This window comes from Symphalangus syndactylus, chromosome 3 (genome assembly GCF_028878055.3).
Source record: "Symphalangus syndactylus isolate Jambi chromosome 3, NHGRI_mSymSyn1-v2.1_pri, whole genome shotgun sequence".
NCBI classification, from domain to species: domain Eukaryota; kingdom Metazoa; phylum Chordata; class Mammalia; order Primates; family Hylobatidae; genus Symphalangus; species Symphalangus syndactylus.
Genome location: NC_072425.2, coordinates 47,182,649 through 47,207,384, shown reverse-complemented (window position 1 = coordinate 47,207,384; position 24,736 = coordinate 47,182,649). Strand labels below are relative to the sequence as shown.

Genomic DNA, 24,736 nt, shown 5'->3' with positions numbered 1-24,736 from the left:
TAGGTATTGATGGGACGTATCTCAAAATAATAAGAGCTATCTATGACAAACCCACAGCCAGTATCATACTGAATGGGCAAAAACTGGAAGCATTCCCTTTGAAAACTGGCACAAGACAGGGATGCCCTCTCTCACCACTCCTATTCAACATAGTGCTGGAAATTCTGGCCAGGGCAATCAGGCAGGAGAAGGAAATAAAGGGTATTCAATTAGGAAAAGAGGAAGTCAAATTGTCCCTGTTTGCAGATGACATGATTATATATCTAGAAAACCCCATTGTCTCAGCCCAAAATCTCCTTAAGCTGATTAGCAACTTCAGCAAAGTCTCAGGATACAAAATCAATGTACAAAAATCACAAGCATTCTTGTACACCAATCACAGACAGAGAGCCAAATCATGAGTGAACTCCCATTCACAATTGTTTCAAAGAGAATAAAATACCTAGGAATCCAACTTACAAGGGATGTGAAGGACCTCTTCAAGGAGAACTACAAACCACTGCTCAATGAAATAAAAGAGGATACAAACAAATGGAAGAACATTCCATGCTCATGGGTTGGAAGAATCAATATCGTGAAAATGGCCATACTGCCCAAGGTAATTTATAGATTCAGTGCCATCCCCATCAAGCTACCAATGACTTTCTTCACAGAATTGGAAAAAACTACTTTAAAGTTCATATGGAACCAAAAAAGAGCCTGCATTGCCAAGTCAATCCTAAGCCAAAAGAACAAAGCTGGAGGCATCACCCTACCTGACTTCAAACTATACTACAAGGCTACAGTAACCAAAACAGCATGGTACTGGTACCACAACAGAGACATAGATCAATGGAACAGAACAGAGCCCTCAGAAATAATGCCGCATATCTACAACTATCTGATCTTTGACAAACCTGACAAAAACAAGAAATGGGGAAAGGATTCCCTATTTAATAAATGGTGCTGGGAAAACTGGCTAGCCATATGTAGAAAGCTGAAACTGGATCCCTTCCTTACACCTTACACAAAAATTAATTCAAGATGGATTAAAGACTTACATGTTAGACCTAAAACCATAAAAACCCTAGAAGAAAACCTAGGCAATACCATTCAGGACATAGGCATGGGCAAGGGCTTCATGTCTAAAACACCAAAAGCAATGGCAACAAAAGCCAAAATTGACAAATGGGATCTAATTAAACTAAAGAGCTTCTGCACAGCAAAAGAAACTACCATCAGAGTGAACAGGCAACCTACAGAATGGGAGAAAATTTTTGCAACCTACTCATCTGACAAAGGGCTAATATCCAGAATCTACAATGAACTCAAACAAATTTACAAGAAAAAAACAACCCCATCAAAAAGTGGGCAAAGGACATGAACAAACACTTCTCAAAAGAAGACATTTATGCAGCCAAAAAACACGTGAAAAAATGCTCATCATCACTGGCCATCAGAGAAATGCAAATCAAAACCACAATGAGATACCATCTCACACCAGTTAGAATGGGCATCATTAAAAAGTCAGGAAACAACAGGTGCTGGAGAGGATGTAGAGAAATAGGAACACTTTTACACTGTTGGTGGGACTGTAAACTAGTTCAACCATTGTGGAAGTCAGTGTGGCGATTCTTCAGGGATCTAGAACTAGAAATACCATTTGACCCGGCCATCCCATTACTGGGTATATATCCAAAGGACTATAAATCATGCTGCTATAAAGACACATGCACACATATGTTTATTGCGGCACTATTCACAATAGCAAAGACTTGGAACCAACCCAAATATCCAACAACAATAGACTGGATTAAGAAAATGTGGCACATATACACCATGGAATACTATGCAGCCATAAAAAATGATGAGTTCGTGTCCTTTGTAGGGACATGGATGAAACTGGAAAACATCATTCTCAGTAAACTATCGCAAGGACAAAAAACCAAACGCCGCATGTTCTCACTCACAGGTGGGAATTGAACAATGAGAACTCATGGACACAGGAAGGGGAACATCACACGCCGGGGACTGTTGTGGGGTGGGAGGAGGGGGGAGGGACAGCATTAGGAGATATACCTAATGCTAAATGACGAGTTAATGGGTGCAGCAAACCAACATGGCACATGGATACATATGTAACAAACCTGCACATTGTGCACATGTACCCTAAAACCTAAAGTATAATTAAAAAAAAAAAAGGCAGGGCAGGGGAAACAGACTTTTCTTCAAAAATGTCAATGTCATAAAAAAATAAGAGCTGTGTAAAATATCCCAGAAAAGTTTAGAAAGACTTGGTACCTAAAGCCAATACCCAATCCTAGACTGGATTCTGTTTCAGAAAGGAATTACTAAAAATAACATTAGATCAACTAACAAAACTAGAATATGGAGGGCAGATTAGACATAAATACTAAATCAATGTTAAATTTACTCAAGTTAACAATATACTTTGGTTATGTAACAAAATATATACCTATTAGAAAATATACACTAATATTTATGGGTAAAGGGTGGTGATGTATACAACTTAGTCTTAAATGGTTTGGAAAAAAATAAATACTGTGTATGTATAGAAAGAGCACGCAAATGATGATGCAAATAGCATAAAGTGTTAACAGTAGGTAATCTGGATAAGATATATGAGTGGCCCTTTGTATTATTATCCTTGCAATTTTTTATAAGTTTGAAATTATTTCCAAACAAAATAGTTTAGAAAGACAGGAGCTCGCCTGAAGGGGATTCTACTGGCCAAATTTTGGACAATTTCAACACCAAAATGAATCATGACTGGAATGGACTATAATACATTGACTTCAGAATAAGAAACAATGAGTCTAGCTGATGCTTACAAAAATATTAGTTTTTAGGAGAAGAAAAGCTCTTCTTTCCAAAAGCCAAACAACAATTACAGAAAGTGACAGAAATAGAAAATCACCATTTATATCCACCATAGTAACTAAAGTAAGACTCAGCCCTGTGTACTAAAACCACTGAGTGAAAGGTAAGGAATCAGATCTTCACATAGTATTAGATTTCTCACTAATTACAAAGGATAAAGGGTACCTTTACAATGGAAAAACCTGGCAGACACCATCTTAACGAAGCAGTCAAACTACCACTCCCTTAAAAGAGAGAGCTGGTACCATGTGTCTACTGATACATGCTCAAACACATCACCTTGAAAGTATTTCTACCAAAAACATTCGACCTGAGTCTAACTGAGGAAACATGCAGCTAACAAATCTGAATGGAGGGACACACTGAACAGCAGCTGGCCTGGGCACTGCAAAATGTCAATGTCGTGAAAGACAAAAAAGGCTGAGGGACTAGTTTAAAAGCAGCTATCAATATGCATCATCCTTGAGTAACACCTGGATCCAACAAAAAGCTGTAAAGGACACCAAAAGAACTGGGGAATATTAAATTATACACAAGATGGCAGCATTATATTAATGCTAAATTTCTTGAGTATGATCATTGTTCTTTAGCTATGTAGAAGAACACCATTGTTTTTTGTTTTTTTTTGAGACAGAGTTTCACTCTTGTTGCCCAGGCTGGAGTGCAATGGCGGGATCTCAGCTCACTGCAACCTCCACTTCCCAGGTTCAAGCAATTCTCTTGCCTCAGCCTCCTGAGTAGCTGCGACTACAGGCACACACCACTATGCCCAGCTAATTTTTGTATTTTTAGTAGAGACAAGGTTTCACCATGTTGGCCAGGCTGGTCTCAAACTCCTGGCCTCAGGTGATCTGCCCACCTCAGCCTCCCGAAGTGTTGGGATTATAGGCGTGAGCCGCTGCTCTCAGCCGAATGCCATTGTTCTGAGGAGAAACATGCTGAAGTGTTTATAAGAATCACAATGTCTGCAACTTAAATGGCTTGGCAAAATATGTGTATGTGAAAGAAAAAGTAAATATGGCAAATGTCAACATCAGGTAAATAAAAAAAATTTAAGATTAATACTTTTTTCACATTACTTCGTTTAACAACTTAAAACTTAGGAAAGCAGAAATCAACTACCTACTGCTGAGAATGAGAAGGAGGTAGTTTTAAAAACAAGGTAAGGCTTTAGAAGACTGAAAAAAGGTCTGTAGGTCTGAAATCGACTTTGGGGGAGCTGAGGAAACCTGGGGTGGGTGCAGGTCCTACGCAGTGCTGAAGGCCTAATTGAAGCTGGAGACAAAACAGTGGTTTACCATGTTCCAACCTCCTAGTTCCATTGGCCTAGAATTTCACAATGCTGGAAGCTATTAACTAAGGACTGCCTTTCATGGAAATTTATAACAATTTTCAATGTAACCAGTCTTGTTACTGATATATTCAGGGACTGCTTATACTTTTTACGCACAAAAAAATTCTCCTAAATCCTTTTTTAAATGAAAATGTTATTTTATGCCAATCTAAAACTTGTATTCAGTTTAACCTCTTGGTTTTGCCAAAGAGGTGGTCTGTATTCATGGAAACCCAGTGCTGCTTCTGAGGTAAACTTAAAAGACAACTAGCTGAGAGAGATAAGATACTTCTAAATACTTTATGGTAGGGCAGTAAGTATTAACTCATGGTGCCCCTTGTTAACAGAAGGAAAAAAAATTATAAGGAAAAGACACAATGACAATATGATGTTTAGTCCTCCATAAACTAAAGCAAAGTAACAGAACTGAGTCTCCCAAACTCTCTTGAGAGATGACTCCAGAGTCATATATATAACCACAGGCCTACAATGTACAATGTCCACAAACTTGGGGCCCCCATAAGAGATTTCTTACCTACCTCTTTTGGGAGGAAAGTACATAGTAATAAATAATGAAAATGAATTTATTTTCCTTTTTTTAGAAGGGTAACCTCTACCAGTACTGAATGAGAGAAAGCTGGTATAACTAAAGAAATGCCTCATCTCTACCTTATTTATAGACATGCAAACCTAAAATGTTCTGTACATTTGAACCAGCTGAACATTCCCATCTAATATTAAGGCCAGTGCACCCTGAAGTTTTGAAATCAAAACTGATTTCTATAATCTATAACTGATTTCTGTAATGTATAACAGTCCTCTCTTTCACACTCAAGATGCCTGTTCACTACTTTATCCTTAAGGCTCTCCTTGGTACTGGAAGAGAGGAAGGACTGGTATAGGGCATTGAAAAGATTAAAAGGCCAAATTCAAAAGAACTCTTTCCAAATACTCTCGATCGGTCCTTTGAATATTTTGATACAGAGTTTTCACACCAGTTAAAAAAACTGAACAGCAGTTTCTGCCTTCTTGTATCTAAAATCCGTAACAATTTGAATTCACTAACAAGAAAACACTTTCTTGCTTTCACCTTATTTTTATCTATCTATCTATCTATCTATCTATCTATCTATCTATCTATCTATCCATCCACACCTTATACTATTTAAACTGTAAAATTCTTTCTGGTAGTAAGATCAATTCTCAAACTGCTAAAATAGAAGATCATATTCTCAAAGCAGGTAAATATAATCTCTTACCTTCCCATAAAGAAGTAAACTGTGTCAGCTTCTTTGTGGATCAAAATCAGAAGACCAAGAGGAACCAGGTTCCAATTTCTTTTCAACTAAAATACTTTTAGACTTGCTTTTATTCCTCTCTGTTCTGAGCCTTCTGAGAAAACTGTACAGTAAGCTCCTTGTGTCTAATCTCTACAGTGTCTACTCCAATCTCAGCCCTTTGTGGCCTATTCAGGATGGCGGGAACAACCTCTAAAGTAAATCAACAAGAAGCCATAATTAAAGAAGGCATCACACTGACCTCTCTGCACATTAAACACCAGAAGACAGTGGAGTAATGTTACAGAACTTAGGTATTCATATGCACAAAAGCAGAAAAACATTTCTATTTACAGAGACTTGGAAAATATATCACTCACGTAACCACTTTGGAAAATTTCCTCAAAAGACATGCTTCATTCAAATAGGAAGCAAACTGAAAAAAGAAACCAGACCCAAGAGGTCTAACTCTATGAAAAACTTCAGGGCAAGTTCAAACTCTTCAAAAATAGGACAATTGACAGTAGCTTATCTGGTGATTAACAGCAGCAATTTAATGTAATGAGAAAAAAAGCTAATTAAAGTTTATATTTCTTTAAAAAGTAATACCAGTGAAAACTAAATCTTTAAGAGTTCTGTTCATACTAATAATATATATGCCACATAGAATTCTTATAAAAAAAAAGCATGTGATGAAATGGATGCCATCATCTTTTAATCTGGTTGTCAAATTACAGGAATTTAGTTACCATTAGATGACACTGTGACCAAATTACAGAATTAGTATCTAAGAAAGTACAGACGGCCCTCGTTTTAAAAAATATTTCATCACTTTGCAGATACAGGTTTTTAATTAATACTTATTATTTTATCCATATATTATTATCTGCACCAAAATACCACCTGGAAATGGTTTAAGGAGGCAGCAAAGAGTTGAGTTGAGGTGATTTCAGGTAGCTGGAGTTAACAAAAAACCCTAGGCTAGTATATAACTAATCTATAACTGTCCTCCCTTTCACACCTCTTAAAATGCCTTTTCACTACTTTATCTTTCAGGGTTCTCCTTGCTACTGCAGAGGAAGGAATGGTGTAAAGCACTGAAAAGATTAAAGGGCCAAATTCATCAGAACTCTCCAAATCCTCTCAATATAGCAGTGGCTAATTTTGGGAAGGTTCTTTAATGAAATGCTTTTACACGGCACAGCTTATTACAGGAAACCTCTCTACAAAGCCATGAATGTGTGCCTTACCTTGTGATTCAGGAATTGCTAAGTAACTACATAAAAAGATGTGTATAAGGATGTTGATCATGGAGTTGCTTAACTTCGTGTCAAATAGTGCTTCCATTTTTATTTTTAAAAAAATTTAAGGATCTTAGGACAGAAAAGAAGAGGAAGAGCAAAAATTAAAATGTTGCTGATGATTGTCTCTGAGTAGGAAAATCATGCGATAAGAGCTCTTTGTAATTCTCTAACTTTTCTGCACTGTAACTGAATTACACTTGTAATGACAAAGGAAAAACAAATCCTCACAATGAGAAGGATTACAACAACTTGTGTTCCTCACAACAAGGAAGGCTTACATTCAATTTTTGGTTTTGCTTTTTTGTTTTTAAGATATCTGACCATATCTTATTCATTCTCCAAAACCACTTATGAATCCTAAAAACATAAGCAAAATTATATGGATAGGACATTCACTTTCAATGAATTAATTTAGTATATAAAACTGAATATATACATAAAGTATGTGTTATCTCTACACACTGTACACTACAGTGGGACTCTGCATAATTACTGCATGAAGAACATGTACGTTTCCTTTTTTAAGACTCTTTTAGGGATTCTGTGGTAGAGCAGAAAGTGACCTCTGTGCTCCCGCAGCACCTCACGTTCATCACTATCATGGTACCTAGCACACTTGCACGATTTTAAGTTTCTCTCCTGACAAACTCTGACTCCAGAATTTATGTTAGCACAGTGCCTGGCACACAGTTGACACTTAGTAAATACTGGATGCATTGATGGATGGATGGATGGATGAAAAGACAGACAGACTTAACAGACATACATACCTGGATGGATAACAAGGACAGATTAATGCAGAGATAGATGGACAAGGGAATGCATGCAAAGGCAGATGCATGGATAGAGAAATGACTACTTCATGGAGACTTTCAGTCAAAAAAGACTGCTTCCAGTCCCAACTCTGCCAATAACTATCTATGTAACAAGTCACTCCACCTTTCTGGGTCTTTTGGTAATATATAAAATAAAAGTTCCTTCTAGCTGCTGAATTAGATGACTAAGACTTAGGGCATGGCTTTTCATTTTAAGCAATTAGAGGGGATTGTTGGTAGGTGGGTTTTTTATAACACTGTTGATCATACTTAAGATTTAATTGATGCCAAATCCTTGACTAGTGATACCACTCGTGATCCTTACATTGTTCCTATATAAAAACACGATTCACTTTAAGATGATGACGTACATGCTTTTCAGAAATGTCGTACTGTGAGGTTTGAGCTGAGTGCCTTGAAGACCAACATACTGAGGGCAAACTTTAAGTCATTTTTTTCAACCTCCAAAAAAACACATTCCAATCTATTGGTGACATTAAACAGGAAGAATCTAGCTAAAGGCTTTTTGCAAAATGGTAAAACACAATCCTTCATGATATAAAATGTGGCCATCTACCTTTTACTTTTTTATCAAATTTCTTCTGTTTCATTTTTTCTCGGTTTTCCTGTCGGACTTCCTTTGCTTCTTCTAATGCTTCTTGACTACCCCAAACTTCAAGAGACCTCTTCACAATCTACAACACAAAATCCATATTTAAATAAGTTGTGATTCAGACTTGCAAAATATGATAAAGTTATAACTGTCAAATCCACAGGTACCAAAGAATGATCTAACTCAAGTATAAATTTAGAAATACTTATTAGAAATTTAAAGATTTTAAATATTAATGATCAGAAACAACTCTAATAAAACATCTATCTAAACCTATGAAACTGTCAGTAAACGTATGCTGAAGTAGATTATAAATAGAAAAGTTGTCCTCTGACTGTATTGTCACAGGAATCAAAAGTACATGTGGTCAGTGAGTTTGATCAACTGTGGTGGGCTCACCAAAGAAACAGTTTGTTGACAGATTAGCCACATCAGACCTAAATATGAAGTCATCTCCAAAAATCTCCAACCATAGGAAATTACCAATTACTACTACTCATCTCCTTCAAGATCAATAACTGTCTCTATCGACTTGACTTCTGATCTGCAGGATATATATTTTTTAAAATTTTGGTACCAAAATGATGTAAAAAGTCTTCATTCTACTTTTAAAACTTTACATTATATACCTTTACTCTTTATAGTATTTACTTACATTTTAGGAGAATTTACACACTAAGAATTATGCTCAGGATACCTCTAACAATATGTTAAAAGGACCATAATATTAATCAGTGTAGCCAAACTCAAATTTCTTAACATAATCAAGTGATATACTCATATTTCATATATTTTGAGACATCACGTTTTCCACAATTTAACATCCCTGAAAATGCTGCATCACCAATGCACTTAATGGTACTTTAACAACTCTGAGTCAAAAAGTGGTGCAGAAGAATTGGACTCTGAATGTAAAGTTTAGGAATACCTTCATAAGTCTTTTGCACTTGCATTTTCCCTTTTATGTGTGCAAAAGTCTTGATATATGACAAAAAACTATAATAAAGTCTAATGGCACTATTTCACCAAGTATAAAATAAAAGCATCAAGCGATAAGAAAGCGTATGTTGATTTAATCAGCGGCATTTAAAAATATTTAATGGTACATAAAACAATAGTGAATGTTCTAATCAACAGAATCTTATATTAGTATTTAATGAAATTCAGTACAAGTTTTGTTTTACAATATGGCTTCTTAATTTTATTTGGAGATATGGGATTTTCTAGTATAGTATATATTCAAACTGTGCTCTAAAGCAATGCCTCCCAATATTTTTAAGCTAACAGCCCAAAAAGAATATTACAATATTTGTACCACTCTGAGGTAGATACAAGAGGCTGCTTGTGACTCAAAGAAACTGGCCTGGGCACTAGCAGCCCTAGCCACTAAGTGGATCACCATCTTGGCACACCTGTAACCCATCTGCAGCAAGTGGAGTTGAGAAGATCTGCTCCGAGATTACAGAGCTATATGGACACTCGCTAGCATTCCAGATGGGTAGAGTTAGATTTTAGGTATTTATGAAATTCCTGAAATTTTTCTTTTTTTTAATATTTCTTTTTTGGTGGGAGACGGAGGTGAAAGAGGGTAAGGAAACGAGGCCTGACTCCCATTCCAACCTTTTTTAGTTTCCAAATTGTACTCTTAACATCACCCAATAGCAACAGGTTTGTTTCAAAGTGCCATATTAGAAGCAAAATGAGGCCAGGTGTGGCGGCTCATGCCTGTAATCCCAGCACTTTGCGAGGCCGAAGCAGGAGGATCACTTGAGCCCTGGAGTTTGAGACCAGCCTGGGCAATATGGTAAAACCCCATCTCTACAAAAAATACAAAAAACTAGCCAGGTGCTACTCAGAAGGCTGAGTTACCTGAGCCCAGAAGGTCAAGGCTGCAGTGAGCCGTGATCTCACCACTGCACTCCAGCCTGAGTGACAGAGTGAGACCTTATTGTTTTAAAAAAAAAAAAAAAAAAAAAAAAAAAAAAGCAAAATGAGAAAACATGTTATTAAATGTCATTATACATGACTGTGAAGCATATGCAAAACTAGGGAAAAGAGTTTTTTCACACTCTGTAAGCAAAAACCAAACTAATTATGACTAGTTTATTAAGACTTTACCAGAGTTAAAAATAATAAATACAACTTATTAGAAACCTGTAACTTTAAGTAGAGTTTCATATCACCCCATTGTGAATGATGTGGATTCTTCTTCACAATAAATTTAAGAGGTGGCTCTCTTTTTTCTAAATCACAGTCTTTCAGAAGATATTCTTGTTTTGCCTCTGTTTTAGTTATAAGCTTGTGTTTATCATCAGCATCTCTGAAAACAGATTAAGTCCATTATATAAATTAGTTATTTTAAATAAGCTAAGTTTGAAAACAGCCCAGCAACTTAGGGGCACACACAGCAAAAAGGACATATAAAATACTTTTTCCTGCAACTCTCATGGTTAAGTTAGCAACATAAGAATTCTAACAGAAAAATACTTTATCTTTTACTTATTCTGATGTTACATTATCTAGAGAAGAAAACATTCCTAGCAAAGGGAACAGCAAGGGAAAAGCCTATAGGGCAGGGGTGTATTTTGCAAAGAGAGCTTACAGCAAGAGGACCAGTGTAACCAGAAGACCTGAAGTAAGCGATGGTGAGGAGTGGTGGGAGATACAGTCAGAGACAGTCAGGGCCTTGCAAGCAATGGTGAAGACAATGGTTAGAAACCACTAGAAGGTTTTGAGCAAAATACTATATGAAAAGGAGACCCTAGGGGTGCGAAAGGGGTAATGGGGGAGAGATCAGTTAGAACACTACTGCAGTGGTCCAGGCCAAGAGCTGATGGTGGCCTAGACTAAGGCAGCAGTGGGAGAGGATAAGATGCCGATGGATTCAGGATATGGTTTGAACCTAGAGCCAAACAGGTTTGGAATTAATACACACAGGAGAGTGGAGACACAGCCAGTGAATGAAGCTGGCTTTATTGAAATGGTAAACACTAAAGAGCAGGTACAGGTCAGGGAGGGGAGAAATCAAAGGTTCTATCAGAGGATTCTATCACAAAAACATAAAAGTTAAAACTGGGAAGAGCTATACGAAAGCTAAATAATTCAGAAGTATAAACTAACAGGAGACATGTAGATTATATGGTACTATCATCTTTGACAATGTTGAAAAAGAATGGAGGACTGTGTTCCTGATTATGATTAAACATAAAAGTGTAATGTTTCCAGACTTTTCAAGGTGTGGCAGGACCACGTTCCTTTCTGGAGGCACTAGGTAAGAATCCATCTCCTTGCCTTTTCTAGTTTCTAGAGGCCACCTGCATTCCTGAACTCATGACCCCCTCCTTACACTTTCACAGCCAGTGATGATGGCTTCTCACATTGCATCACTCACTTTTTCACTAATCGCATGTCCCTCTGACTCTCAGCTTCCCTCTTCCACTTCTAAGAAAGCTCATGTGCTTGTATTTGGTCTACCTGGATAACCCAGGATAATCTCCCCATCTCGAGGTCTTTAACCTTAATCATATCTGCAAAGTCCCTTTGCTATGGCAAGGTAATATATTCACAACTTCCTTTAAACTGGTACAACAGTTGCTTCCATTTTCTCTTGGAAATAAAATTATATGTAGTGTTTCAGTTCCCAAAAGCTATACTGGCCCTTAAGGAGAATGACGACAATACTGTGGACTTTAACCACTGTGTCAGTGGGAAATGAGTTTGTAATCTATAGTTCCAGCTGGGGTGCCAGAGCATTCCCAGCCATATATCTGATCATGAGACCAGGGACCACATCTCCCTCTCTATCTACCGAGGATTCCGCTCAGCAACAAGCCAATCATGATGGCTCCCAATGTCTGCAGCAGGGACTCTGAAAGGGCAGGTCCTTCAGGCAGGTGAGGAGTTGATTTAGGACTGTAGGGACAAAGTAAGCACAGGGAACAGGTAACAGGGCCAACTAAGATTCCAAGATAGGACCTTCAGTGTGCAAAAGATATCAACACAGCATTTGGCTGAGTAAACAGTAGCGATAGGAGAACCACGTGAAGTGAGAAAGGTTATTCTGGGTGACATAAAAAAAAGACAAAGTCTAGAAGAAGAAAAAGAATGGAAGAATATAGTTTTTCCTCATCTATTCTCTTTATGAGGGTAGCCAAAGGTGAATGAAAAAGGTATTCTGAGCTACTGTCCTCTCACTGAAGGCCCCACTCCTCTGACCAAGATGTAACCCATCCTGGAATAATTAAGAAATAGAGGGATCATTAGGGCTGGGTGAAGAGAAGAGTTAGCAGCCTGCTACTGAGAGATGTTAAAAAACAAAAACAAAAAAACTCAGGCCAGCAGAAAAAGAAAAGCAAATTTCTATGGCAGAACCATTGGCATCCTTCCTATTTTATGGGGTATATCATAAGCTTTAATAAGCACAGATTTACTGCATTTGGCAAAATAGAAACCATAGAAATTTTAGGAAACGCCCAAAATAAAATTCATAATTACTAAGAAAATATCAAATCCAAACAGATATAACTTGTTTTGCCCTAAACCTACACATAAATATTAGCAATTAAGAACACTATCTAAAATAAGTACCTGCAGTTATCACAAGTTGGCAAATCAAAGTGGTTCATAAGATAAGAATCCATAAATTCTTTCCCACATTCTTCACATATTACATAATCAAATTCCATAACAGGTCCTAAGAAAAGGAAAATGAACTCTTTAATAAAGTTTCCTTTTTTATGACTAGAAAAATACATTTTCCTCTATTTTATTAGCTTATCATGTATGTTATGCCTGACATAAATACATTTAAGTAAAAGATAAAATGTTTATTAAAAAAAAAAAGAGGAAAAAGAAAAGGAAGTAACATAAAGAAAAAAACCTAGCACGTCCACAAGTATTTCTGAATCCCAGCCATGTGCAAGGTACTTTGTTAGTGCTACATTGCAGTTATAAGAAACGACCATAGACTGAGTGACTTAAAACAACACACATTTATTATCACACATATCTCTAGTTTATTCTGACATGGGTCTCAGTAGGCTAAAATCAAGGTGTTGGCAGGGCTGTGTTCCTTTCTGGAGGCTCTAGGCAAGAATCCATCTCCTTGCCTTTTCCAGCTTCTACAGGCTGCCTGCATTCCTTGACTCATGACCCCTTTTCCTCCATCTTCACAGCCAGCAATGGTGGCTTCTCACATGGCATCACTCACTTCTTCCATAATCACATGTCCCTCTGACTCTCGGCTTTCCTCTTCTACTTTTTTTGTTTTTTTGAAATGGAGTCTTGCTCTGCCGCCCAGGCTGGAGTGCAGTGGCACGATCTCGGCTCAGTGTAACCTCCACCTCTCAGGTTCAAGCGATTCTCCTGCCTTAGCCTCCCAAGTAGATGGGATTACAGGTGCACGCCACCATGCCCAGATAATTTTTGTTTTTGTTTTGTTTTGTTTTTGGAGATGGAATCTTGCTCTGTTGCTCAGGTTTTAGTGCAGTGGCGCAATCTCGGCTCACTGCAACCTCCATCTCTTGGGTTCAAGCGATTCCCCTGCCTCAGCCTCCCAAGTAGCTCGGATTATAGGAACGCACCACCATGCCTGGTTAATTTTTGTATTTTCAGTAGAGATGGGGTTTCACCATGTTGGCCAGGCTGGTCTCGATCTCCTGACCTCCTGATCCACCCACCTTGGCCTCCCAAAGTGCTGGGATTACAGGCATGAGCCACTGCACCCGGCCCTAATTTTTGTATTTTTAGTAGAGACAGAGTTTTGCCATGTTGGCCAGGTTGGTCTTGAACTCCTGACCTCAGGTGATCCACCTGCCTTGGCCTCCCAAAGTGCTGGGATTACAGGCGTGAGCCACCGTGCCTGGCCCCTCTTCCACTTTTAAGGAAACTTGTGTGCTTACATTGGGTCTACCTGAATAACCCAAGATATTCTCCCCATCTCAAGGTCTTTAACCTTAATCGTATCTGCAAAGTCCTTTTTGCTATGATAAGGATAATATATTCACAGGTTCCAGAGTGATTAAGGCATGGACATCTTTGGGGGCCATTATTCTGCCTACCACAGCACTGCTGAAAGTACAAAAGAGATGAGTCCCAGAGTGGTAGGGAGAAAAGGGATCTGCTTACAGACAGGGCACCAACATTACACAGGAAAGAGCAATAAACAGCATGGTAATAGAAGAGAGACAACAACAGAATTCACTTCCATATGGAAAAAATTTTTTCTCCCTCCATTCTACCCCCTATCAACAAAGCAAATAGCTTCTTCATCTGTCTCACCTTGTGGATTATAAACTCCTTGAGGAGAGAGGCTGTATTCAGCCATGTATCCTCAACTCCCAGCACAGAAAAACCACTCTAGGTAAGGTAAATCTAGATTCTTTAAGGACTTCAAATGCCTAGCTAAGGAACTTAATCCTGTAAGAACTGTTTCTCCCAGCAAGTCTTTAAATTTTACTAGTAAGGCTGGCACACTGGCTCACAACTATAATCCCAGCACTTTGAAAGGCCAAGGTGGGTGGATCACTTGAGTCCAGGAGTTCGAGACCAGCCTGGTCAACATGGCAAGGCCCTGTCTCTACAAAAAAAATACAAAAATTAGCCAGGTGTCAATTAGCTGGGCGTGGTGGTTGGCACCTGTAATTCCAGCTACTCTGGAGGCTGAGGCAGGAGAATCGCTTATGCCCAGGAGGTGGAGGTTGCAGCAAGCCAAGATTGCGCCACTGCACTCCAGCCTGGGCAACAAGAGTGAAACTCCGTTTCAAAAACAAAAACAAAAAAAATTAGCCAGGCGTGGTAGTGTGTGCCTGTAGTCCCAGCTACTTGGGAGGCTGAGGTAAGAGAATCGCTTAAACCCAGGAGGTAGAGGTTGCAGTAAGCCAAGATCACGCCACTGCACTCCAGGCTGGTGACAGAGCAAGGCTCTTTCTAAATAAATAAACATATATATGTAAATAAATTAATTTTACTAAGAAGTCTTTAGGCTGAATGCTCCAACTCTCAGAACTGCCACAATTTCCAACAAGAAGAAAAAAGGAGTTGTCGGCCAGGTGCAGTGGCTCACGCTTGTAATCCCAGCACTTTGGGAGGCCGAGGAGGGTGGATCACCTGAGATTGGGTGCTCGAGACCAGCTGACCAACATGGAGAAACCCCGTCTCTACTAAAAATACAAAATTAGCTGGGCCTGGTGGTGCATGCCTATAATCCCAGCTACTTGGGAGGCTAAGGCAGGAGAATCGCTTGAACCCAGGAGGCAGAGGTTGCGGTGAGCCAAGATCGCACCATTGCACTCCAGCCTGGGCAACAAGAGTGAAACTCCGTCTCAAAGAAAAAAAAAAGAAAAGGGGAATTGTCATTATGTCATTAATTGTTTGTTTCAAAATATTCCTATCACTGCCTTCCCTTACCTCCTTCGTTATAACACACTAATCTCCAAACTTTAAGAAAAAAAACAAACAATCATACTTCTTTTGTAGAATATTAGAGAAGCATATCTATAGACAAAAGGAAAACTAAAAATTTTGGAACAAAGCTAGTGATAGTCAAAGTGGTATCTTTGAAAAATTTACCAGGATGCGTTAGAATGAAGAGAAACTGTGGCAGAAATACCAATTAGGAAGTTATTACATAGCATTATTAATCAAAACATTTAAAATGTGCAGTTTTTTAATTTAAAATATTCTTTATAATGGGAATTCCTAAATAAACACAATGATAATTTTCAAACTGTCACTCCCTTTTACATTTACCACTCAGAAACTGGCAGTCGACCATAAGCAAGAGTTGTGTAATTATTTCATTATATATTACAATGTAATAATAATGGAAATAAAGTACACAATAAAATATAATGTGCTTGAATCATCCTGAAACCATCCCCAGCCACCCCCCAACCCCACCCCGGGTTTTGTCTTCCACAAAACCAGTCCCTGATGTAAATAAAAACAAATATTTTAATCCTTCAAGTCTCAGCTTCTGCAAACAACAGTATAGACATACATAGATCAGAGCAGGGCAACCACCTACATTGATGAATGCACAACAGTTCTGTAGCTGCAACTAAAGACTGGAATAGGTTTCTTTTTTTTTTTTTTTTTTTTTTTTTTTTTTAAAGCTGTTATATTGCACTGTTGGCTGCCAAACTTATGAACAAATAAAGTGTTTCTATCTTTTTCCCAAAGAGTGTGAAAGTACCCTCACTGTGAAGATATGTATACATATAAGTGATTTACGAAAGCATTAACCTTAGATCATAGTTACACCCTTCTTTTTATACTGGTCTGTCTATCTTATACTTTGTAAGCTGCTTTCTTTCTCCACAGATAAATAAAAGAATGTCCTAAATGTTATCTCTTGGATTCTGGTGCCTCATTTCAGCCTATCAAGATAATTTTGAGTATTTATTCTACCAATCAATATACTGGCTAACCCTGCCTATTATAAAGCAACAGAGAGCATCAACCCCTAAGCACATCAGCCACAAGTTAAATAATCATTTCCATATGCATGGCTGTTTCTTTGATTTTTTTTTTAATCTACTAGCAAAACTGCCAAACTTTATCACTTTTATAAAGATAATGTACTCACTGATTAAAGTAGTTGTGGCATTATTTAGCATCACTTTGCATAAAACTATGCATGTTACTCAAAATAACCAATCTAGATACTTATTTTTGAAAAACTCACTTTACCTGGTTGATGAACAACTTTTCCAATTTTCTGTTCTTCTTCTTCTTCCTCTTCTAAAATGAAGCCTCCTCCTGTGTCAGTTATCTTTGGGGCTGCTTTTACATTAGCCATGCCTACAAAAGTAAGTAAAAGCAGTCAACAATTGAAGTAGGTAAGCCCGTATGTTACCTTGTTCATAAACAGAAAATTCCTTTGAATTCAATATATCTCAAACAACACAAGGATGTCCACAATCACTACTTCTATTCAACATTATACTGAAGGTCCCAGCTAGTCCAACAGAGCAAGAAAACCAAAAAGGCCTAAAGGATGAAAAGAAAGAAGTAAAACAGCATCTATTCACAGATGATGTAATTATGTGTGTAAAATATCCACAAGAATCTACAATTAGAATTAAGAAATAACAACCTAGGAAGAGATGTGTAAAACCTCTGCCCTGAAAACTACAAAACACTAAGAGAAATCAAAGAGGACTTAAATGGAGAAATATACTGTGTATGGATTTTAAGCCTCAATATTATAAAAACGTCAATTCTTCACAAATTTATCTAAAGATTCAAGGTGATCTCAGCCAGAACTCCAGCAGTGGGGTGCGCTGTGTGTGTGTGTGCGCACACGCGTGTGCACCTGGAAATTTCCATTTCATATTTTGGGCCATGGTTGATTGTGGGTAACTAAAGCCACAGAAAGTGAAACTCTGGAAAAGGGAGGACTAACGTATGCATATCTGACAAAGGACTCACATTCAGAATACATAATAAAATCCTCTAAGTCAGTAAAAGACAAAAAACCCAACTTTTAAAAACTGGCAAAAGATTTGAATAGGCACTTCACGAATGAGGATATCCAAACGGCCAAAAAGCATATGAAAAGGTTCTCATTATCTCTAATCATTGGGAAAATACAAATTAAAACCATAATGAAGTATCATTACACTCTCACCAGAATGTCTACAATGAAAAAGACTGACAATAACAAGTGTGAGGATGTGGAGCAACCAGAACTGCCATACATTGCTGGTGAGACTGGAAACTGATATAATCACTGTTTGGCAATATCTACTAAAGCTTAACATAACTACACCTCTCCTATGACCCAGCAATTCCATCTCCAGGCATATACACAGGAGAAGTGAGTGTGTATGTCCACTCAAATACATAAGAATGTGTACAGAGGTTTCATTCATAACAGTCCCAAAGTGGAAACAACCCAAATAGCCACCAAAAGGAAAAAATTGTGGCATAATACAAAAGAATCTATACAACATCTAAACACACAAACTACCAGTGCATGCAACAAAATGTGTGAATCTCTCAGATACTATGTTGCGCAAAAAAAGCCAGATACTGTATGACTCAATGTACATGAAGTTTGGAAATAGGTAATACCAATCAAATGGTCAGAAGAGTATTACTTCTGAGAGTAGAGAGTGGACACCAACTAGGAAGGCGCAATAGGAAAACTTCTAAGGTTCTGGAAGTGTACATGTCTTGATCACTATGGTGTTTACACAAGCATTCACATAGGTAAAATTCAGATGAGTACATTTTACAGTATGTTACACCTCCATTTTTAAAAATAAGACAGATTTAATATGTTTTATTCTGCTAAAGTCACTCCCCTTCTCTGGCCTCAATTTCTCCCTCTATTAAATGAAAGGATTAGATTATAAGCTTGTTTCCACCGTTAATAGCAAATCTCACACTATAATGCCTGTTCATCTCTCTGTATCCCTTCATTAGACTGAGTGCCTTTACCTGTATACTTCTGACAAATAGTAAACATTCCATGAGTACCAACTGGATGGATAGAAATGAATGAACCTACCAGAATATGTAATATAAATAGCAAAGTAAATGAATGAAATGACAGTAAACACAATGGGAATTAACAAGAGGGAAAGCTGGAGTACTCGAGCCCATGACTTGAGCAGGATCCTAAACAATGCTAACTCATGCCCAAAACAAAGTCCAATTTCTCTCTGCTGCTATGCCTTGCTGTTTCCCCAGGACCTCAGCACCACTCTTCGTATTCTAAGCAAGTTTTTCAGTCTTTCATGGCATATGTCATGGCACACAGAGAAAAAGAAAATTGTATAGTACCATGAAATAAAAGTGTCACAAAGATAAAAATCTCAGCACTTACCTAACTCTTGAAACACAGTGGGTTGCACCCAATGCTACAATACAGTTCAGTTCTTGGGGAACTGCCTAAGAAATCTTAAAGAATGTTCATTCTACCTTGCTTCCCATGATCAAAAGTTTAATTTAATGTCAGTTTTTGCTATTTTGCACCTTCGGTTCCACAGCCATGTCGTAGATCTGGAAACCTTTATGGAATCATGACTATGAATTAATCAGTGCAAGTCAACTTTTTGCCTGACTCTAGCGTGCCTCAAGTTTAGAAAGGAATAAAAGGTAACCACTATAAAGTAGAAAGGATGAGATCAGTACCATCAAAAGTAGCTGGAATTTGCAGTTTCGGTGTTAGTATGAATATCAAGACATGCTGCCAGCCTCAGACTCTTCTCATTCTCACTACATCTGGCTGATAAAAAAAGAGTAATACAGCTCTAAACTGTGCTCGACACAGGGCAGTATAGAGCTTTAGGAACACATGTACTTCATGTTATAGAGGTAGTCCTGAAGAACTGCCAGTCAACCAAACTATATTTCAAGTATCCTGGAAAAAATTATTAGTTGACCCCAGTGGCAAATTCTATAAAAGAATAATCTGCAATGAGAGATCAGTCCTTAATTTACTTCAATCAATAAACACGTTTTGAGCATCTAGTTTTTGCCAAGATGTAGAGGTCACATGTCCAAGAAATAGACTCATGGAATCTATGGATTAGAATCTTAAAGGTTTACTATCCAGTCCCTTCTTCTGATTGCTGAACAGGAGATTCTGATTGCTGAATCTCCTCTCCTCCACATAAGTAAGGGTTCTTCCAGTTCCTATTTGAGAGCTTCTAGGAACGGGAAGCTCATGAGAAGCAATCCATTGCACTTTTGGCAACTCTAATTGTTGAAAGCTCTCCCTAACAAACACCAAGATCTGCCTCTTCCATCAACTAGTTCTAGGTATATAGGCCAGAATCAAGAACTAGTCTAACTCCTCTTTCCGGGACAGCTGAGGCCCTGACACCTGGCAGTGGCTGACACCTCCCGGCGGGGGCGGCTGCATCCCCAAACGAAAAATCGAAGCTGAGCAGCCGAGGTGCAGCGAAGAAGGCCCGGGGCTGGGGGTCAGCAGGCCCGGGTGCGACCGCGGAACGCTCTGTGGTCGTGGACAGGCCGCTTTGAAAAGGCGGCTGGGTGGATTCCCTCTCCGAGGAGGGGGGAATCTGCACACAGACGCCAGCGGAGTTGACGCGAGCCCCGGGACTCGGCTTGCAAGAGCCAGTCTGGGGACCGGGGAGGCGGGGAGAGGGAAGGAGCAAGCGCCGCCGCGGCCCAAACCTCCAGTAGCCGCAGCCGCCGTCGCCGAGTAGGGCCGGGCAGCCAGCCGGGCCTGGCGCAGCATCAGTGCCCGCTGCCGCTTCCGCTCGATACTCGCCCGCACCGAGGCAGGCAGCTCCGCGAGTTGCTCTAAAGCCGCCGCCTCCGGCAAATCCCGGTCGGCCGCCGCCATCTCCGACCCACTCCGAGGACCTAGCTCCCAGCTCCACGCACGCGCACTGCACGCCGAGGAGAGCCAGCCGCCCTGCACCGCCTCTGCGCTCCCCGCACCCAGCGGCCTGAGTGAGAGCGCCTGCGCAGTTAAGGGGCTCGGGGTGGCCTGCCCGGGCGCTGGGCGGAGTCTGGGCATGCGCGGACACGGAGTACCCACCTACTTACCTGCTCTCTTGTCATCCGTGAGAAGGGTTCGTGCTGAGAAGATATCTCAGGACCTGGTTACCTTTAAAATAGGTCTCGCTTGGTGATTTGGAGTATAGGCTTTGGAGTCAGGCCTGAGTTAAGTCTGAGCTCTTGACAGTTAAAGTCTGTGTGACCTTGGGCAAGTTATTTAACCAGAGTTCAGTTTCTTCAGTGGTAAAATGAGGATAATTATGGAACCATTTACTGAGTCGTTGGGAGGATTAGATTGCCAGGACAATAACCTGGCACGTAGAAGACCTCAAAAAATGATAACAGTGAGTAGTAGTAGTGCCAGTCATAGAGCCCAACAGATGATAGTCCTGATTTTGTGTTGGATACACGGCCTAGAGACACAGCCTTAGATTTAAAATGAGAAGACCTGGGTTGAAACTCCCAGTTAACTTGCTGTGTGACCTCAGGCAAATGCAGCACTTGGTCCAAGGCTGATATGCATAAGGTTGGCTATCTTTCCCATGGAATATTCCTTCAGTGAGGATGAGCTGCTGCCAGGTAGACAGTGGGTTTGGATCTGGGCCAAATATCCTGACTTCCCAAAAGTGTGGCTAGTGTAACAAAAGACACATAGCAGGCTTTCCCAAAAATGTATGCTTTCCCTTTGTTACAAATAATACTTAATTGAAACCAGAAAACATTAACTTCTAATTACCACATGTACCATTTAGGACTGGCTTTTAGAAAGACAACCTCACACACTGATGTTTCCCACTAATATTCAATGGTTAACGTTTCAGAAACACAATTCAGTGTTCTAATTTATCAGTCATATATACATAAAGCTGCAAAACCTTGTTTAAAGCAGTTACATGCTGAAATCTTCTGGTTGAATTGGAGATAGAAATCTCAAGCCATCCCCGGCCGGGTGCGGTGGCTCACACTTGTAATCCCAGCACTTTGGGAGGCCGAGGCAGGCGGATCACGAGGCTAGGAGATCGAGACCACGGTGAAACCCCGTCTCTCCTAAAAAAATAGAAAAAAATTAGCCGGGTGTGGTGGTGGGCGCCTGTAGTCCCAGCTACTCCGAGAGTCTGAGGCAGGAGAATGGTGTGAACCCGGAAGGTGGAGCTTGCAGTGAGCCGAGATTGCGCCACTGCACTCCAGCCTGGGCGACAGAGCGAGATTCCGTCTCAAAAAAAAAAAAAAAAAAAAAAGAAATCTCAAGCCATCCCCATCTCCCTTCCCCTCAGATCTTTCTTTCTCCCTATCAATCAATCTTGCCCAGGTGAAAATATTTCAAATTCCATAATACCAAAAGCACAAGCAACAAAAGAAAAACAAACTGGACTTCATTAAAATTAAAAACTAGGCTGGGCACAGTGGTTCACACCTGTAATCTCAACACTTTGGGAGGCCAAGGCAGCAGGATCACTTGAGGTCATGAGTTCAAGACAAGCTGAGGCAACATAGTGAGATCCCATCACTATTAAAAAATAATAATAATTGGCAAGGTGCAGTGGCTCATGTCTGTAATCCTAGCACTTTGGGAGGCCAACGCAGGAGGATTGCTTGAGACCAGGCGTTCAAGACCAACCTGGGCAATGTAACAAGAACCCATCTCAGGAGGTCAAGGCTGCAGTGAGCTGTGATGGCACCACTACACTCCAGCCTGGGCAACACAGTAACATCCTGTCTCAAAAAAAAATTAAAGTCGTCGGCAAAGCCTGAGTCCTGTCCTCTCACTCTCCTCCCTGGACAGCATAAGCTTTACCTCTCGCTCCACCTTCTCCACCAGCTACTGGTCCCTGGGTTCTGTCCAGGCACCCAGCTACGGTGCCCGGCTGGTCAGCAGCATAGCCAGTGTCTGTGCAGGCACGGGGGCTCTGGCTCCCGGATCTCCATGTCCCGCTCCACCAGCTACCTGAGCGGCGTGGGTTCTGGGGGCCTGGCCATGGGGATGGCCGGGGGTCTGGCAGGAATGGGAGGCATCCAGAACAAGAAGGAGACCATGCAAAGCCTGAACAACTGCCTGGCCTCCTACCTGGACAGAGTGAGGAGCCTGGAGACCAAGAACTGGAAGCTGGAGAGTAAAATCCAGGAGCACCTGTAGAAGAAGGGACCCCAGGTCAGAGACTGGAGCCATTACTTCAAGACCATTGAGGTCCTGAGGGCTCAGATCTTCACAAATACCGTGGACAATGCCTGCATTGTTCTGCAGATTGACAATGCTGGTCTTGCTGCTGATGACTTTTAGAGTCAAGTATGAGACAGAGCTGGCCATGCACCAGTCTGTGGAGAGCCACATCCATGGGCTTTGGAGGTCACTGATGACAACAGTGTCACTCGGCTGCAGCTGGAGACAGAGATCAAAGCTCTCAAGGAGAAGCTGCTCTTCATGAAGAAGAACCATGAAGAGGAAGTAAAAGGCCTACAAGCCCAGATTGCCAGCTCTGGGTTAACCATGGAGGTAGATGCCCCCAAATCTCAGGACATTGCCAAGATCATGGCAGACTTCCGGCCCCAATATGACGAGCTGGCTCGGAAGAACTGAGAGGAGCTGGACAAATACTGGTCTCAGCAGATTGAGGAGAGCACCTCAGTGGTCACCACGCAGTCCACCAAGGTTGGAGCGGCTGGGATGATGCTCACAGAGCTGAGATGTACAGTCTAGTCCTTGGAGATCAACCTGGCTTCCATGAGAAATCTGAAGGCCAGCTTGGAGAAGAGCCTGAGGGAGGTGGAGGCCCACTATGCCTTGCAGAGGGAGCAGCTCAACGGGATCCTGCTGCATCTGGAGTCAGAGCTGGCACAGACCCCGGCGGAGGGACAGTGCCAGGCCCAAGAGTACGAGGCCCTGCTGAACATCAAGGTCAAGCTGGAGGCTGAGAGCGCCGCCTACTGCTGCCTGCTGGAAGATGGCGAGGACTTCAATCTTGGTGATGCCCTGGACAGCAGCAACTCCACGCAAACCATCCAAAAGACTACCACCCGCCGGATAGTGGATGGCAAAGTGGTGTCTGACCAACGACACCAAAATTCTGAGACATTAAGCCAGCAGAAGCAGGGTACCCTTTGGGGAGCAGAAGGCCAATAAAAACTTCAGAGGTCAAAAAGAAATTGAAAACTTTTCTACGTCAAAGAACACTATGAAGAAAATGGGGGTAAAAACCCCACAGAATGGGAGAAAATATTTGCAAATCAGATATCCAATAAGGGTCTAGTATCCAGAATTTATAACAAACACTTTCAGCTCAACAACAGAAAAACAACCCAATTTAAAAATGAGCAAGGGACTTAAACTGACATTTTTCCAAAGAGGATGTACAGATGGCCAACAAACACATGAAAATATATTCATCATTAGTCAGTAGGGAAATGCAAATTAAGGCACAGTGAGATACCACCTCACACCTCCAGGCAAGCCTTCCTCCTCTAATTTCAACCCTGCCAACAAACCCCACTCTCTCAGTCCCCCTCCCACCACCATCCCCTCCTCCTTCTCCTTTGGCTCTGCTCCCCCACCCCCTTATCCTGGTCCTCCATCCCAACCTTCCTTCTCCACCACACACCAGGTCTTGCACCCAACCCCTTTCTGCCAAAGGTCACTCCCACAACCAAAGGTCTTACAAAGTGCTTCCCTCGAGAAAGGTGTCAGGGCCGAAGGCATAGTCCAAGTTCATGTTCCCTTCTCCCTAGCCAACCTCTCCCAGCTTAAAAAGAGACTCAGCTCCTTTTCCACGACCCCACCTCCTCCTGCAAGGAATTTCTGTATGTCACTGAATCTTATGACCTTACCTGGCATGACATTTATGTCATCCTCTCCTCCTTCCTCACCCCGGATGACAGGGAATGTATCCGGACAACCACCCAGGCCCATGCAGACACCCTCCACCAACAAGATGCTGCCCATAACCTTATGGGGACCCTAGCTGTCCCCAGAACTGACCCTAATTGGGATTATGAAGCAGTTTCCTCAGACAGACAGAAACGAAGCCATATGATATCATGCC

The 24,736-nt window shown here is 40.6% G+C and overlaps 1 protein-coding gene, 1 long non-coding RNA gene and 1 pseudogene across 9 annotated transcripts in view; 2 read left to right on the top strand and 1 right to left on the bottom strand.

Moving 5' to 3' along the window:
• XPA (XPA, DNA damage recognition and repair factor) overlaps positions 1-20,668 on the bottom strand; it is a 47,029-nt gene extending 26,361 nt beyond the window's left edge. For 4 of the 8 annotated variants that reach the window (XM_055271758.2, XM_055271759.2, XM_055271757.2 and 1 more), the window contains exons 1-5: positions 20,373-20,655; positions 16,914-17,024; positions 12,810-12,915; positions 10,377-10,542; positions 8,187-8,304 (exon numbers count right to left, since the gene is read on the bottom strand). In XM_055271758.2, coding sequence (XP_055127733.1) covers positions 8,187-8,304; positions 10,377-10,542; positions 12,810-12,915; positions 16,914-17,024; positions 20,373-20,544 — 673 coding nt within the window. In that variant the 5' untranslated portion in view covers positions 20,545-20,655. Of the gene's footprint in view, positions 1-5,472; positions 5,704-8,186; positions 8,305-10,376; positions 10,543-12,809; positions 12,916-16,913; positions 17,025-20,372 lie in introns of all 8 variants that reach the window. The other 4 variants (XR_008656572.2, XR_008656573.2, XM_055271756.2 and 1 more) reach the window with 2 other exon arrangements.
• On the top strand, positions 5,699-7,524 carry LOC129479137 (uncharacterized). The gene is made up of 2 exons (XR_008656574.2): positions 5,699-5,804; positions 6,547-7,524. It is a non-coding gene; the product is annotated as an uncharacterized lncRNA (long non-coding RNA).
• A 51-nt stretch (positions 20,669-20,719) lies between the features above and the next one.
• On the top strand, positions 20,720-23,776 carry LOC129478483 (keratin, type I cytoskeletal 18-like; annotated as a pseudogene).
• The last annotated feature ends 960 nt before the right edge of the window (positions 23,777-24,736 follow it).